The sequence below is a fragment of the Hemicordylus capensis genome, chromosome 2 (assembly GCF_027244095.1).
Source record: "Hemicordylus capensis ecotype Gifberg chromosome 2, rHemCap1.1.pri, whole genome shotgun sequence".
NCBI classification, from domain to species: domain Eukaryota; kingdom Metazoa; phylum Chordata; class Lepidosauria; order Squamata; family Cordylidae; genus Hemicordylus; species Hemicordylus capensis.
In genome coordinates this window covers 266,703,391-266,715,870 of record NC_069658.1, presented here as the reverse complement: position 1 = coordinate 266,715,870, position 12,480 = coordinate 266,703,391, and the positions used below count along the sequence as shown (strand labels likewise).

Genomic DNA, 12,480 nt, shown 5'->3' with positions numbered 1-12,480 from the left:
TGGTGCCTTGTTTTGGACATTTTGATCTGTCAGTTTCATCATGTCAGCTTTTCTTTTCCCTGTAGTGGGTGGACAAAAGCTCCCATTCCTGCACAGGAGTGAGCATGCTCCAGCTTTTCTCATGTACTACAGAGTGGGCTGGCCCTGGAACTGGGCTGGAATGTGCCTTCCCTTGCTTGCTCCCCTCCGTGCACAGAGAGCCCAAACACACACCGCTCTGGATTCCCTCCAATGCTGCTACGCACCCCTGGCATTCCCTTCACAGAACATTCCCTCTTTACGTAGGGCTGGCTCCCTTTGAGAGACCAAACCATCACTCCACTGGCAGAGGGAGATTGTTTTCTGTAGCTGCAGGAAGGGCAAGAATGATCAAAACTGCTCATGCACCGGTTATGCTGCTGCTACACAATTGGGAGGGGCAGGAAGCCAAAGATCTCCCACCCAGTTCAAAAGGCTGTTCTCCTAGACTATGAATTATGTTCCTAATATTTCAAGCTTTCCCTTTGTGTCTCTGTTTTAAAGGGATGGCTTGTTTTAAAAGGGTTCTCTCATCTTATTTCCATGGAATGCAATAGCCTCACCCTATTTCCAGTGTGGCCCTGGAGATATCCCACTGGAGACAGGTTAGGGAGACATAGCTCTCCTAAGCCTGCTACATTTGCCATGCACTAAGTGTGTGACCTTGGAGAAAACTGAAGCAACAACCTGTAATGTCCAGTTGATTGTACACATTTATTTGCCCAATTCAAGCTGCAGTGCTTTGATAAGAGCAAAGTGCTTGTGATGAAACTTACCAAGGTTCCAAAATGTGTGCAGATGGCTGTGATTCCAGCCATCAGGCTTTGCAAATAGTGTGGGTGACCATCTTTGCTAGCCTGTGCTGGCGGAATGGGGAGGAAGCACTAACAAAAATGGGGGAAGCAGCAGAATTTCCACATGACTTCAGGACACTGCACCTTTCTCCCCCCCTTAACTCTAGAACCTACTTGGGACAGGAAGTCTTGTGAACTGTCACAAGAACACAGTGGAACAGAATTTCATTTCTATTATTAATTCACTCTTCTATGACTTTGATAATATTAGTAGGCAGAAGTTTGATACTGTTTCTTACATCAATGTGAAGAGAATCCATATATATATATATGCCGAGTTTCTTCCTGTTACACAACACAACTATGAAAGACACAGGAGTTCTTTTCAGGCTAGGAGATGGCAGCTCTAGGAACCAGCTTCACTCCTAAATGCCCCAGATAAAAGTAGGTCCAAAAGGCACAGTTGTCAGCTTTTTAGAGTTCTGGAGACATGATAATTCCTTAATCTGCAAGGATAATACCACTACCTCTGCTTCAAAAGACACAGAGACACGTCAGAAGATGAAGAGGGTCAAAGGCTTTATTGCTACAAAGAAGGAATACTACAGATTCCACCCTGAGAGACATCAGTCAGGAGGGAATGATTGGGAGTGGGCATCACCATCTTCCCCTTAGTGCAGTAGCACTGTCCACACACCCACTGGGCCAGTGGGATAAGAGGTGCACATCTAGGTAGAAAGGGAAGGATGCACAGCACATAATCCTGTCTGCTCAAGATGTACAGTTCGTGGGCACAGATGCACTTGTTTGTCTCTAAGAAATTATATTGCCTGTAAATGGGAGAAAGTATGATGGAGTTCTGCCAGGTTGGGATAAAGAGCTTTGTGAGGTCCATGTGGAGGGCTGGCTCTGATAAGCCAATCAGTTTGTAGTCCTTCTACAGTAAGCCAGTGAACAAGGCAGGAGGAAGAGGAGAAGCAGAGAGGAAATATTCTATGGATGAAGGTGAAATAGAGGATGAAGCTGGTGTAGAGGATAAAGCAAAGGCATTATGGATTCTAGTCGTTACCATCAGGGCCAGCCCTACCATTCAATGAGGTAAGCCAGCCATTTCAGGTACTGGGGACTTGTGAAAGGAAAGCAAATTGTCAGTTATTTAATTTGTTATATTTTTGTCACAAGCAGTGGCGTAAATTTTCTGCTTTGGATGCCAACATATCTTGTGCTGTCTCCGACTGCCTTGCTGGATGAGACAAAGGACCCAAGCAGCCCAATTCTCTTCTCCAACAGGGGCCAGTCACATGCCTCTAGGAGATTCACTAACAGAGCATGATGGAGAAAATCATCAGTGCAGACAGCTTAAAAGAGGACCAAATGCATGGATAAGATAAAGTTTATCAATGGCTATTAGTCTTAGAAGCTGATGTTATGAGGAACATTACCAAAGCAGTCCCATTAAAATTAAAAGAACAGGTTAGGCCTGGTCCCACTCTATTTCCTTCTGCTGCCCTTAATAGTCTTTTAAGGCAACCCCTGAAAGCTGCAGGCAGCAGAGGGAGTGGAAGATCAGGAAAAATTGTGCACAGGCAGTGTTCTTATGCAGGGGCAGCACTAACTTGGATGCTGCTCATTGTCTCTAGCATCTGATGATGAGAAAAGCCTCTACACATAGTGGTTCCATTCTAAGCCAATATGAGCAATAGACATTGACAGGCATGTTGAATTTTCCTCATCCTTTTGTTTTTCAAGCCATCTGTGCCTATAGCTATCACCAGCATCCTAAGGCAGTGAGGGAAGGCCACCACAGCTCCATCCATGGATCCCTTTAGGGATGTGCACAAATCAATTTTTTTTAAATTCGATTTGGGCCCCAAACAAATCACCCCAGATTCGATTTGTATTTGCTTTGACTCGATTTGGATCGATTCTGACCACTTAACAAGGTCACAGGGGCACCAAATTTGGGTAGTAGGTAGGTCCCCATGGGTGTCATCTACCACCCAAATTTCAAGGCAGTGAGACACTTGGTTGATTTTTAATGAATTTTAAAGTTTTTACTGATTTTGAAATTTCTGCCACAGGAAATAATGGGGATTCGACATCGACATATCCTAACCCTAACACGGATCTCCAGCTTTCATTTTTTTAAAAAAAGAGCTAAGCTCCAGCTCTTGTAGAAGTGGAGTTATGGAGCAAAATATGCAGTCATTTTTCAAGTGTTCAGATTCTTTGGTGTATAATAACCTTTCCTCATAATGAATCCCTATGAGGATTCATTGTACACCTTCATTTCTTCTGTTCATATTGACTGCCACTGGACAGTACCAACTGTCAACTGCCATGTGCCTACTACACCTACTCATTTTAATTTTTAGGAATATTGAAATGTTTAGATTCTTTGGTGTCTAATAACTTTTCTTCATAATAAATCCCCATGAAGATCCATTATATACCTTTGTTTCTTCTGTTCATTTTGACTGTCACTGGACAGTGCCAAATGTCAACTGCCATGTGTCAACTACACTCCCCACCCCACCCACCCTCACACACTGGGGTACTCAATTTATTTTTTAGGTGTTTTTGAAGTGTTTAGATTATTTTGTGTCTTCATTACACACCTTCATTTCTTCTGTTCATTTGACCCCACTACTTTGCAGGTGGGGATGGGGAATTAGTGGCATCCCACTACCCCATAACCCACAAGCCACTGGGTACTCAGTTTATATTTTAGGAATTTTTGAGGTGTTTAGACTCTTTGGTGTGTAATAAATCCTCATAGAGATTCATTATGAGGAAAGGTTATTAGACACCAAAGAGCCTAAGCACTTGGGGGGAAATCCCTAGAACATAAACTGAGTAGTACCCCACTGCCTTGCGGGTGGGAGGAGGGTGTAGTTGGCACATGGCAGTTGGCACTGTCATGGGAGGAGAGCTGGTCTTGTGGCAGCCAGCATGACTTGTCCCCTTAGCTAATCAGGGTCCTCCCTGGTTACAAATGAATGGGAGACTAGAAGTGTGAGCACTGTAAGATATTCCCCTCAGGGGATGGAGCCACTCTGGGAAGAGCATCAGAAGGTTCCAAGTTCCCTCCCTGGTATCTCCAAGATCAGGGAGGCTGAGAGAAGTTCCTGTCAGCAACCTTGGAGAAGCCGCTGCCAGTCTGTGAAGTCAATATTGAACTAGATAGACCAATGGTCTGACTCAGTATATGGCAGCTTCCTATGTTTCACTATCCAAAAGACAGTCAAAATGAATAGAAGAAATGAAGGTGTATAATAAATCCTCATAGGGATTCACTGAGGGAAAGTTATTATACACCAAAAAATCCAAACACTTGAAAAATACTGACCACACATTTTGCTCCATAACTCCACTTCTACAAAGGCTAGAGTGTAGCTTCCCCCCGCCCCCAAATGAAAGCTGTGAATCTGGGGAAATAAATAGGAGGGGTCCAAATCTCAAATCGATTTGAATCGAATCAGTCATGATTCGATTTGGATCCAAATCTAGCCAATCTAGGACCACAGGGGTGATTTGTTTTGTCTCCAAGTCACCCGAATCAGCTAAAATCAATTTGTACCCAAATCAATTTGCACATCCCTAGATCCTTTCCTCTCTGTTCTTCCTTCTGCTACCTTGTCCACTGACTGCTCTGGGGAATAGGAGGGAGAAGAAAAGTGGGATAGGAGGAGCTTCCACATCTTGGATACATCAATAAGTACCTTTTTGGGTGGGGGTGGGGGTTGAGGAGAAGCTGAGTGTCATGACTTTTGACTAGAACCTCATTCACTACTTCTTCTTCTTCTCCTTTTTTGGCTTGGAGTGGGGGTGAAGGGTGTACCTTCATCTATTTGCCAGCCATTGGCTATGGTGGTCAGGCCCTGAAGAGAAGCAACACCCTCCTTTCCAGGGGTTAAAGAGACAAGGCAGAAGGCAACTGAAAGTCATAGGCAACTTGTCAGTACCCTTGAGCAGCTGGTGGAATGCTGTTTCCATGGCATCCACTCAGCCCTTTTGAAGCTGGAGGTCAGAGGCTGAAGGCCCTGGGTGTCTCAGGAAGTGCTTCGTTTCCATGACAACAGCAAAAGGCAGGAAGAAGCTGTCCAGAGGGGAATTATTCCGTGAATGAAGCTAGGGTTGACATCTCTCTGGCACATACTCTTAGGATATGCCTCTCTCATTTTTCCAGAGACCGGAGGCAAAACATGAACTAGGCACAAAATAACTGGGTGTCTATGGGATGTTGGCATTAGAATCCCCCTGATATGCCTGGCCTCAAGTAGACCTAGCTGGTACCATGCAGTTGAGGACAAAATGGCCGGTTACATTACAGCCATGGAACTAGAGCCAGAGCCTGAGGAGCCAGGAGCCAGTCACTAATATGTATGGAAGGATCTCCCCATGGTGGATCAAGAGCTGGCAGGAATCAGGTCCAAGGGGGCTGTTGAGCGAAATCTTGGCCCTAGCAGATGGCATAGGCAGTGGCTTTATCCCGGATATATTGCAGTAGTTCCATCACCTGCTTCTCCAGTTGTTGCAGATGCACTGCTTTTTTTTTCATTTCCTCCTCGTTGGTCTCAAAGAGCCCCTCCAATTCTGAAAAGAACAAGCAAGGGCCTCAGAAGCCAGAGAAACACACCGACTGGAGTAACAACAGTCTTACAATAAAGGGTGGTGTTGGTCTTGGAGATGTAATACAGCAGAATGCCTCAAAAATGAGCAATTAACCAAGTTCAAGTTTTGCCATTGCCATGGACCCTAGACAAGTGCCAGCCACCATCTCTCAATCTCCATCCACAACATGGTAGGCATGAGAATAATGCTAAGTTCCCTTAACTTAACCGATGTAAGGATTACAGAGAGGGGAAGGGCTTTGAAAACTCTAAAGTGTACATCCTAAGTGGTGGGGTTATAATTCTCCTTTGATGTCAGACCTGCTCCCATTTTCCTCAGGAGCCACTTCCTGCAAACCTCAAAGCACTCCATTATGCAGATCCCAACTCCCACCTTGCAAACACCTAAGTAATCTGCTGTAGTATTACACTGTTCCTTTCCTGACATAGACCTTATCCTGCAGGATCCCTGGCTTCTCCACATAATTTTAATTTTTGAGATCATCTGAACCTTTGTATTTTAATTATGCATTGTTTTAATTATATTGTAATCCACTTTGAGATTATTTTAATGAAAAGTGGTATATAAATCAAATAAATAAATAAATACGTTACCCTATCAAGGTGTGCGACAGATTGTTTTCTTTTGACATGTGACACAACTTACCTCCATCCCTCACTGCATGATTTTGCCCAATAATCCCTGTAGCATCCCTACCTTCTAATTTTCTCTTGCTGCTATTGGCCTTGACTAGGAGATTCTCAGCTTCAGTCCTCAGGTTTCTCAGCTTGAGCAGTACATCATCAGGCTGCTTTTCCAATTCCTCCTGCAGCTTCTGGTATCTCTGCACCACTTTCTGCATCTCCTGGGGACACAGAGATGAAGAGTCATGGCAAAGGACTAGAGGGAAACTGGCAATCCTTGCTACAGTGAACATGGCTGGAGAAAATTGGTCTGTTCATCCACAACTGAAGGGTGCCAAAAGTGGGGGTATGAGCAAGGTGCTTGCCTTTTGTCAAGCAGAATCCACTATCTTGTGCAGAATCTTATTCCTGGCGTCGACTCCAGTACAATAAGGCTGCATCCCTATGCATCATGAATGAGACTTATTTTTGAGTAAACATCCATAAGCTTTCACTGTAAAGTAGCTGAACCTGCACAGAGCTTCCGTGCACTAGGCCTTTGTTGCTCTCCTTGCCCCTCCCTCTCCCCCACCACAGCCCCTGCTTTATTGCTCAGTGTCAGCCACCCACACTTGCTTGCCCCCTCTCCGCTGCTTGCTCGCTCCCTACCCACTCCTCTCACCACTGCCCAATCACCATGGTGCTTCTGCTCTGCTACCTCCGACTGGTAAAGCACTGTGTGGGCCGCATAGGCGGATTAACGCATAGGCAATATATGCGCTTGCCTATGGCAGCAAATTCTGAGAGGTGATACATTTTTGGTGGTTGGAGAGAAGTTAAATATTTCATTAAACCTTTTTAAACTGCCGCTGCGTGCGGCGGGAGTCGCTGCAGAGTGGCGGAGCTCCAGTGGCACTCGCAGCCGAGACTGAAGCAGTGGAGGGGGAGGCGGCCGCAGCAGCAAAAGCTCCTTCTCTGGGTTCGTCTGCCTCCCAAATGGCAGGTTGGGCTGTTTTCAGCCCATTTCAGAGCTTTCCTGTGGACCTCACCATCCTCTACCACTCGGGTAGCTTCTCAAGGATCAATTACTTCTCTAGGATGTTTAATTTTAAACCTCAGGCTGGCATTCAAAATTGTTTACTATGATGTGCCTAGCAATTAGGGATGTGCAAGGTCCGGACCGGTCCAGACCAGCACCAAGGGGGGGGTCTCCCTTTAAGGGCGGAGGGGTAGAACTTACCCCTCCCGCCGCTTTTCCCCCTCCGGCGCTGAAGCTGCCTGCCAGGTCTCTGGGGCACTAACCAGTCCAGAGGCCATGTTGGAGGCCTCCAGACTGGTTCGGATCCGGACCGGACCGGTCCAGCAGTCTGGCACCGAGGGGGGGGGTCTCCCTTTAAGGGCGGGGGGGTAGAACTTACCCCTCCCGCCGCTTTTCCCCCTCCGGCGCTGCAGTTTAAAGTGAAGATTTTGGGGCGGCAGCGTTCTTCGCTGCTGCCCCTGCCCCCATCGTCGCCCGGCAGTCTTCCTCTGAGTAGCACGCATGTGCGCGCGGCAGCGCGTGCGCACCTGTCGCCACCGTGCACGTGCGCGCTGCCTATGTCACAGCGGTGCGCACGCGCCGGCGCACACACATGCGTGCTACTCAGAGGAAGACTGCCGGGCGTTGACGGGGGCAGGGGCGGCAGTGAAGAACGCTGCCGCCCCAAAATCTTCACTTTAAACTGCAGCGCCGGAGGGGGAAAAGTGGTGGGAGGGTTAAGTTCTACCCCCCCAATCCTTAAAGGGAGACCCCCCCTCGGTGCTGGTCCGGACTAGTCCGGACCATGCACATCCCTGCTAGCAATCTGACCCCCAGTGTGTGACCGCAGCGGCCCTCCTCCTCGCCTCCACCATAGCCAACATCATGGCAGGCAGGCTGCCAACCCCACAGGGGAGGGGGAGGAGGGGCTGCCAGGGAGGTGTGACCCCCACTCAGGCAAGCAGCAGCAGCAGCCCTCCTCCTGGACAAAGTGGGAGGGGTCCCCTCGTATCAGCAGGGGCCGCCCCGGCAGCTTCGGGAGCACCAGCAGGTCTGCACCTTGGCCAGCCGCAGCCACGCGCTCTGCGTGCCCCCCCCCCGGATGTGGAATGACCTTCCTGCCAGCTGTGTCTTCGCAGATGTGGCTTTGGGGAGGGCAGGGGAGGGGAGGGAGCCCTATCGGGGGTGTCAATTTCCCCCCCTCTTCTAAAGTTTTGCATTTCCCCCCCAACACCAAAGTTCCCAGCAAGTTCCTGATGGTAGAAAGAAACTGATTTCCAGGATGAGGAGAAGAAGAAGGAGCTCCAGCCCGCTAAAAGAGGAGCTGGAGTGTGTCGGGGCTGTCCCTTATGGGCCTTACTACTGAGTAAACATGCCTCTGGCTGCTAGGGAGGACAGACCAGCTGCCTGCGGAAGAAACTTCCTTCCTTTGCAGGCTAAGCCCTGGCTTCTCCCTCCACTCCGAGTCCCGGCCTGGCCACCCGGGGCTCTAGGAGGTGCTACCTACCGCTAGCCTGCACTACACTGCTGTCACTGAGGAGGGGACCATCAGGTGTCTCACACACAACACCAGGAGAGCAGCTAGGAGCGAGGCAGGTAGGGAAAGATGACGAGCCAGCCAGGCATCCCCAGCCCAGCAGCCTACTTGGCCCTCTCCCGTGGGGGTGTATGTGGGGGGGGGGCGGTGTGAGAGAGGAGGAGAAGAAAGAGGAGGCTGAGAAGAGGTAGTGTTGGCATTGCCTGGCCCAATATCTTTTTAGCACGAAAGTATGTTTTATTATTATGCACACTTGAGACATAACATGAAGTTGGCGCTGGCAGAGGCGGTCAATCCTTGCTTGCCTACGGGGGGTGGGGAGGTTAATCTGCCCCTGGTGGGCAGGGCTTGCCATATATGACCTTAGCATATTATATAGATAGTTTATATACTGTCAAGTCTCAGACTCCAGATGCTTTGGGCTGTGATATTAAGGCCGAGAAAACCTCTATGAAGGTGGATCAACATGATCCCTCCCCCATAACTTTGGCTTGTGCTCCAGTACCTTATACCCTTCATAAGGACATAAGAACAGCCCTGCTGGATCAGGCCCAAAGCCCAGCTAGTCCAGTATCTTGTTTCACAGTGGCCCACGAGATGCCGCTGGAAGCCTACAGGCAGGAGTTGAGGGCGTGCCCTCTCTCCTGCTGTTATTCCCCTGCAACTGGTACTCAGAGGCATCCTGCCTTGGAGGCTGGAGGTGGCCTATAGCCCTCCGACTAGTAGCCGTTGACAGACCTCTCCTCCATGAAGTTATCCAAACCCCTCTTAAAGCCATCCAGGTTGTTGGCTATTACCACATTGTGGCAGAGAATTCCACAATAATTCTCTTCCATAATGCTATTGATTATGCATTGTGTGAAAAAGTACCTCCATTTGCTGGTCCTAAATTTCCTGGCAATCAGTTTCATAGGATGACCCCTGGTTCTAGTGTTATGTGAGAGGGAGAAGAATTTCTGTCTGCCTACATTTTACACCTCCTACCTATACCTTATACTTATATTTTCCACTCCTACCTATGGGGTTGTACTCAGAAGGTGGTGCTGAGGGATTCCTGCTCCACCCCTTGGTCTTTGGCCTATGGGGTGCCACAAGGATCTATTCTGTCCCCCATGCTGTTTAACATTTACATGAACCCCCTGGGAGAGGTCATTCATAGGTGTGGGCTGCGGTGCCATCAATATGCTGATGACACCCTGCTCTACCTATCTTTTAAGTCAGCAGACACCAGGGAGGCAGTGGATCTTCTGAACCAGGGCAAACAAGCTGAAACTCAATCCAGATAAGACAGATGTGCTCTGGGTTGGTAGAACTGATCATCCAAGTAATGAGGTAAATCTGGTCTTGGAAGGGGTCATGCTCCCTCTGAAATAGGGATGAGCAGACCGGGTCGAACTGGTTCAAATTCAAACCAGGTTGGTTTGAAGGTTCGAATTCGAACCAAACCAGCCATCAGGTTCGAACTGCAGGTTCGAATTCGAACCAAACCAGGGGGTGGTTCGATTCAAACCGGTTTGAACTGGTTCGGACCTCCAAAAGTGAGTGGGGTGGTAGCTGGCACCAATGGCTACCCACCACCCAAACCCCAAAGCAATCGGACACTCGTACGATTTTTAATGAATTTTTTATTTTTATTTTTATTTTTTTCTCATAGGGTATAATGGGACTCGAACCAGCCCATTATTCCTTATTGTGGAGCACCCATGGGTACCAACAACAACCCAAACCCTGAAGCAATCGGACACTCCTACTATTTTTTTATGAATAATTGAAATATTTTTAATTATTTTTCTCATAGAGTATAATGGGACCCGAACCAGCCCATATCCCCTATTGTAGAGCACCTAGGGGCACAAAAGTGGGGTGGGTGATAGACAGACAGGGGTGCCTACCACCCACAAAACCCCAAGGCAATTGGACACTCCTCTGATTATTGGTGAATTTTAAAAGTATTTTTGAATTCCTCATAGGGAATAATTAGGATTGCAGCAAATGTATAGCTTCACGTCGGGGGGAAAGGGGTGTCCTAGAGCGGAGTGTGGTGGGTGGTAGTTCCCAGGGTGGGCAAGGAAGCTATCAGAATTATTTTAAAGGAATTGGGCAAAGGGCTGGTTTTTAAAGTGATTTTTGAAGTTTATGTGTCTTTAAGGTTAGCAGATGAGAGTGGATTCATAGTTTGTCATTGAAAATCTAATATGCTACCAAAGAATCTACACTCAAAGACTTCAGAAACAACAAAATCCAGTACCCCATGGTTTAGGAACTCATGGGGGTGGTTGGCACCCTCTTTGCCCTAAACCACCACTCACTCTGGGCCACCCCAGCACCCCACAAGTGGCTTTAAGGTTTTTCTCCATAGGGAAGAATGGAGGTTTCAGCAGCCCCATAACTGCACTTGGGGGGTGCTGAGGTGGCCCAGAGTGAGAAAAAATTATGGAGAAAAACCTTAAAGTCGCGTAAACTTCAAAAATCACTTAAAAATCAGCCCTTTGCCCAATTCCTTTCAAATAATTCTGATAGCTTCCTTGCCCCCCTTGGGAACTATCACCCACCACACTCCACTCTAGGACACCCCTTTCTCCCCGACGTGAAGCTATACATTTGCTGCAATTCTCATTATTCTCTATGAGGAATTCAAAAATAATTTTAAAATTCACCAATAATCAGAGGAGTGTCCAATTGCCTTGGAACATAGTGGGTGGTAGGCACCCCTGTCTGTCTACCACCCGCCCCACTTTTGTGCCCCTAGGTGCTCCACAAGAGGGGATATGGGCTGGTTTGGGTCCCATTATACCCTATGAGAAAAATAATTAAAAATATTTCAAATATTCATTAAAAATCATAGGGGTGTCCGATTGATTTGGGGTTTGCATGGTTGTGGGCACCCATGGGTGCTCCACAATAGGGAATAATGGGCTGGTTCGAATCCCATTATACCCTATGAGAAAAAAATTAATATATATTTCAAAAATTCATTAAAAAATCGTATGAGTGTCTGATTGCTTTGGGGTTTCGGTGGCAGGTACCCCTGGGTGCCAGCTACTACCCTACCCATTTTTGGATGTCTGAACCAGTTCGAACCGGTTCAAAACAGTTCGAATTTGAACCGAACCAGGGGGAGGTTTGAGCAAAACCAAAACTGAACCACCCCCTCCTGGTTTGAACCTGGTTCGAATTCGAACCGAACTGGGCAAACCAGTTTTGTGCACATCCCTACTCTGAAAGCCAAAGTCCACAGCTTGGGGGTGCTTCTGGACCCAACACTGTCCTTGGAGGCGCAGGTAGTGGCGGTGTGCAGAAGCACCTTTTACAACTATGGCTGGTACACCAGCTACGACCCTACTTGGAGAAGTCACACCTGAGCTCAGTCACTCATGCATTAGTAACATCCAGATTGGACTACTGCAATGCACTCTATGTGGGGCTGCCCTTGAAGACTGTTCGGATGCTTCAGCTGGTTCAGAATGCTGCTGCAAGGATGCTTGTGGGTGCAAGTCGATTCACGAGTATTACACCCATCCTGCGTCAGCTTTATTGGCTACCGGTCCACTTCCAGGCTAGATTCAAGGTGCTGGTATTGACCTTTAAAGCCCTACATCACTTGGGGCCAGGGTACCTGTCGGACCGCATCCACCCATATGAATCTGCCAGAGCACTCCGCTCATCATCTCAAGCCCTGCTCATGACCCCGCCACTAACAGAGATCCGGTTAGTGGGGACTAGAGACAGGGCCTTTTCAGTTGTGGCCTCTCGGCTTTGGAACTCCCTCCCTTACTGTTTTTAAAAAACATCTTAAAACACACCTTTTTAAATGAGGCTTTTTAATGTTCCATTATTATTTTGTTATATCTGGTAGGTTCTTTAGCTTTTTATAAT

The 12,480-nt window shown here is 47.7% G+C and overlaps 1 protein-coding gene across 3 annotated transcripts in view; it reads right to left on the bottom strand.

Moving 5' to 3' along the window:
- Positions 1 to 1,374: 1,374 nt before the first annotated feature.
- The window catches only part of LOC128347072 (laminin subunit beta-2-like), an 82,551-nt gene continuing 71,445 nt past the window's right edge, over positions 1,375 to 12,480 (bottom strand). For all 3 annotated transcript variants that reach the window (XM_053301141.1, XM_053301140.1, XM_053301142.1), the window contains 2 exons: positions 6,144 to 6,291; positions 1,375 to 5,408 (listed from right to left, as the gene is read on the bottom strand). In XM_053301141.1, coding sequence (XP_053157116.1) covers positions 5,275 to 5,408; positions 6,144 to 6,291 — 282 coding nt within the window. In that variant the 3' untranslated portion in view covers positions 1,375 to 5,274. The remainder of the gene's footprint in view (positions 5,409 to 6,143; positions 6,292 to 12,480) is intronic.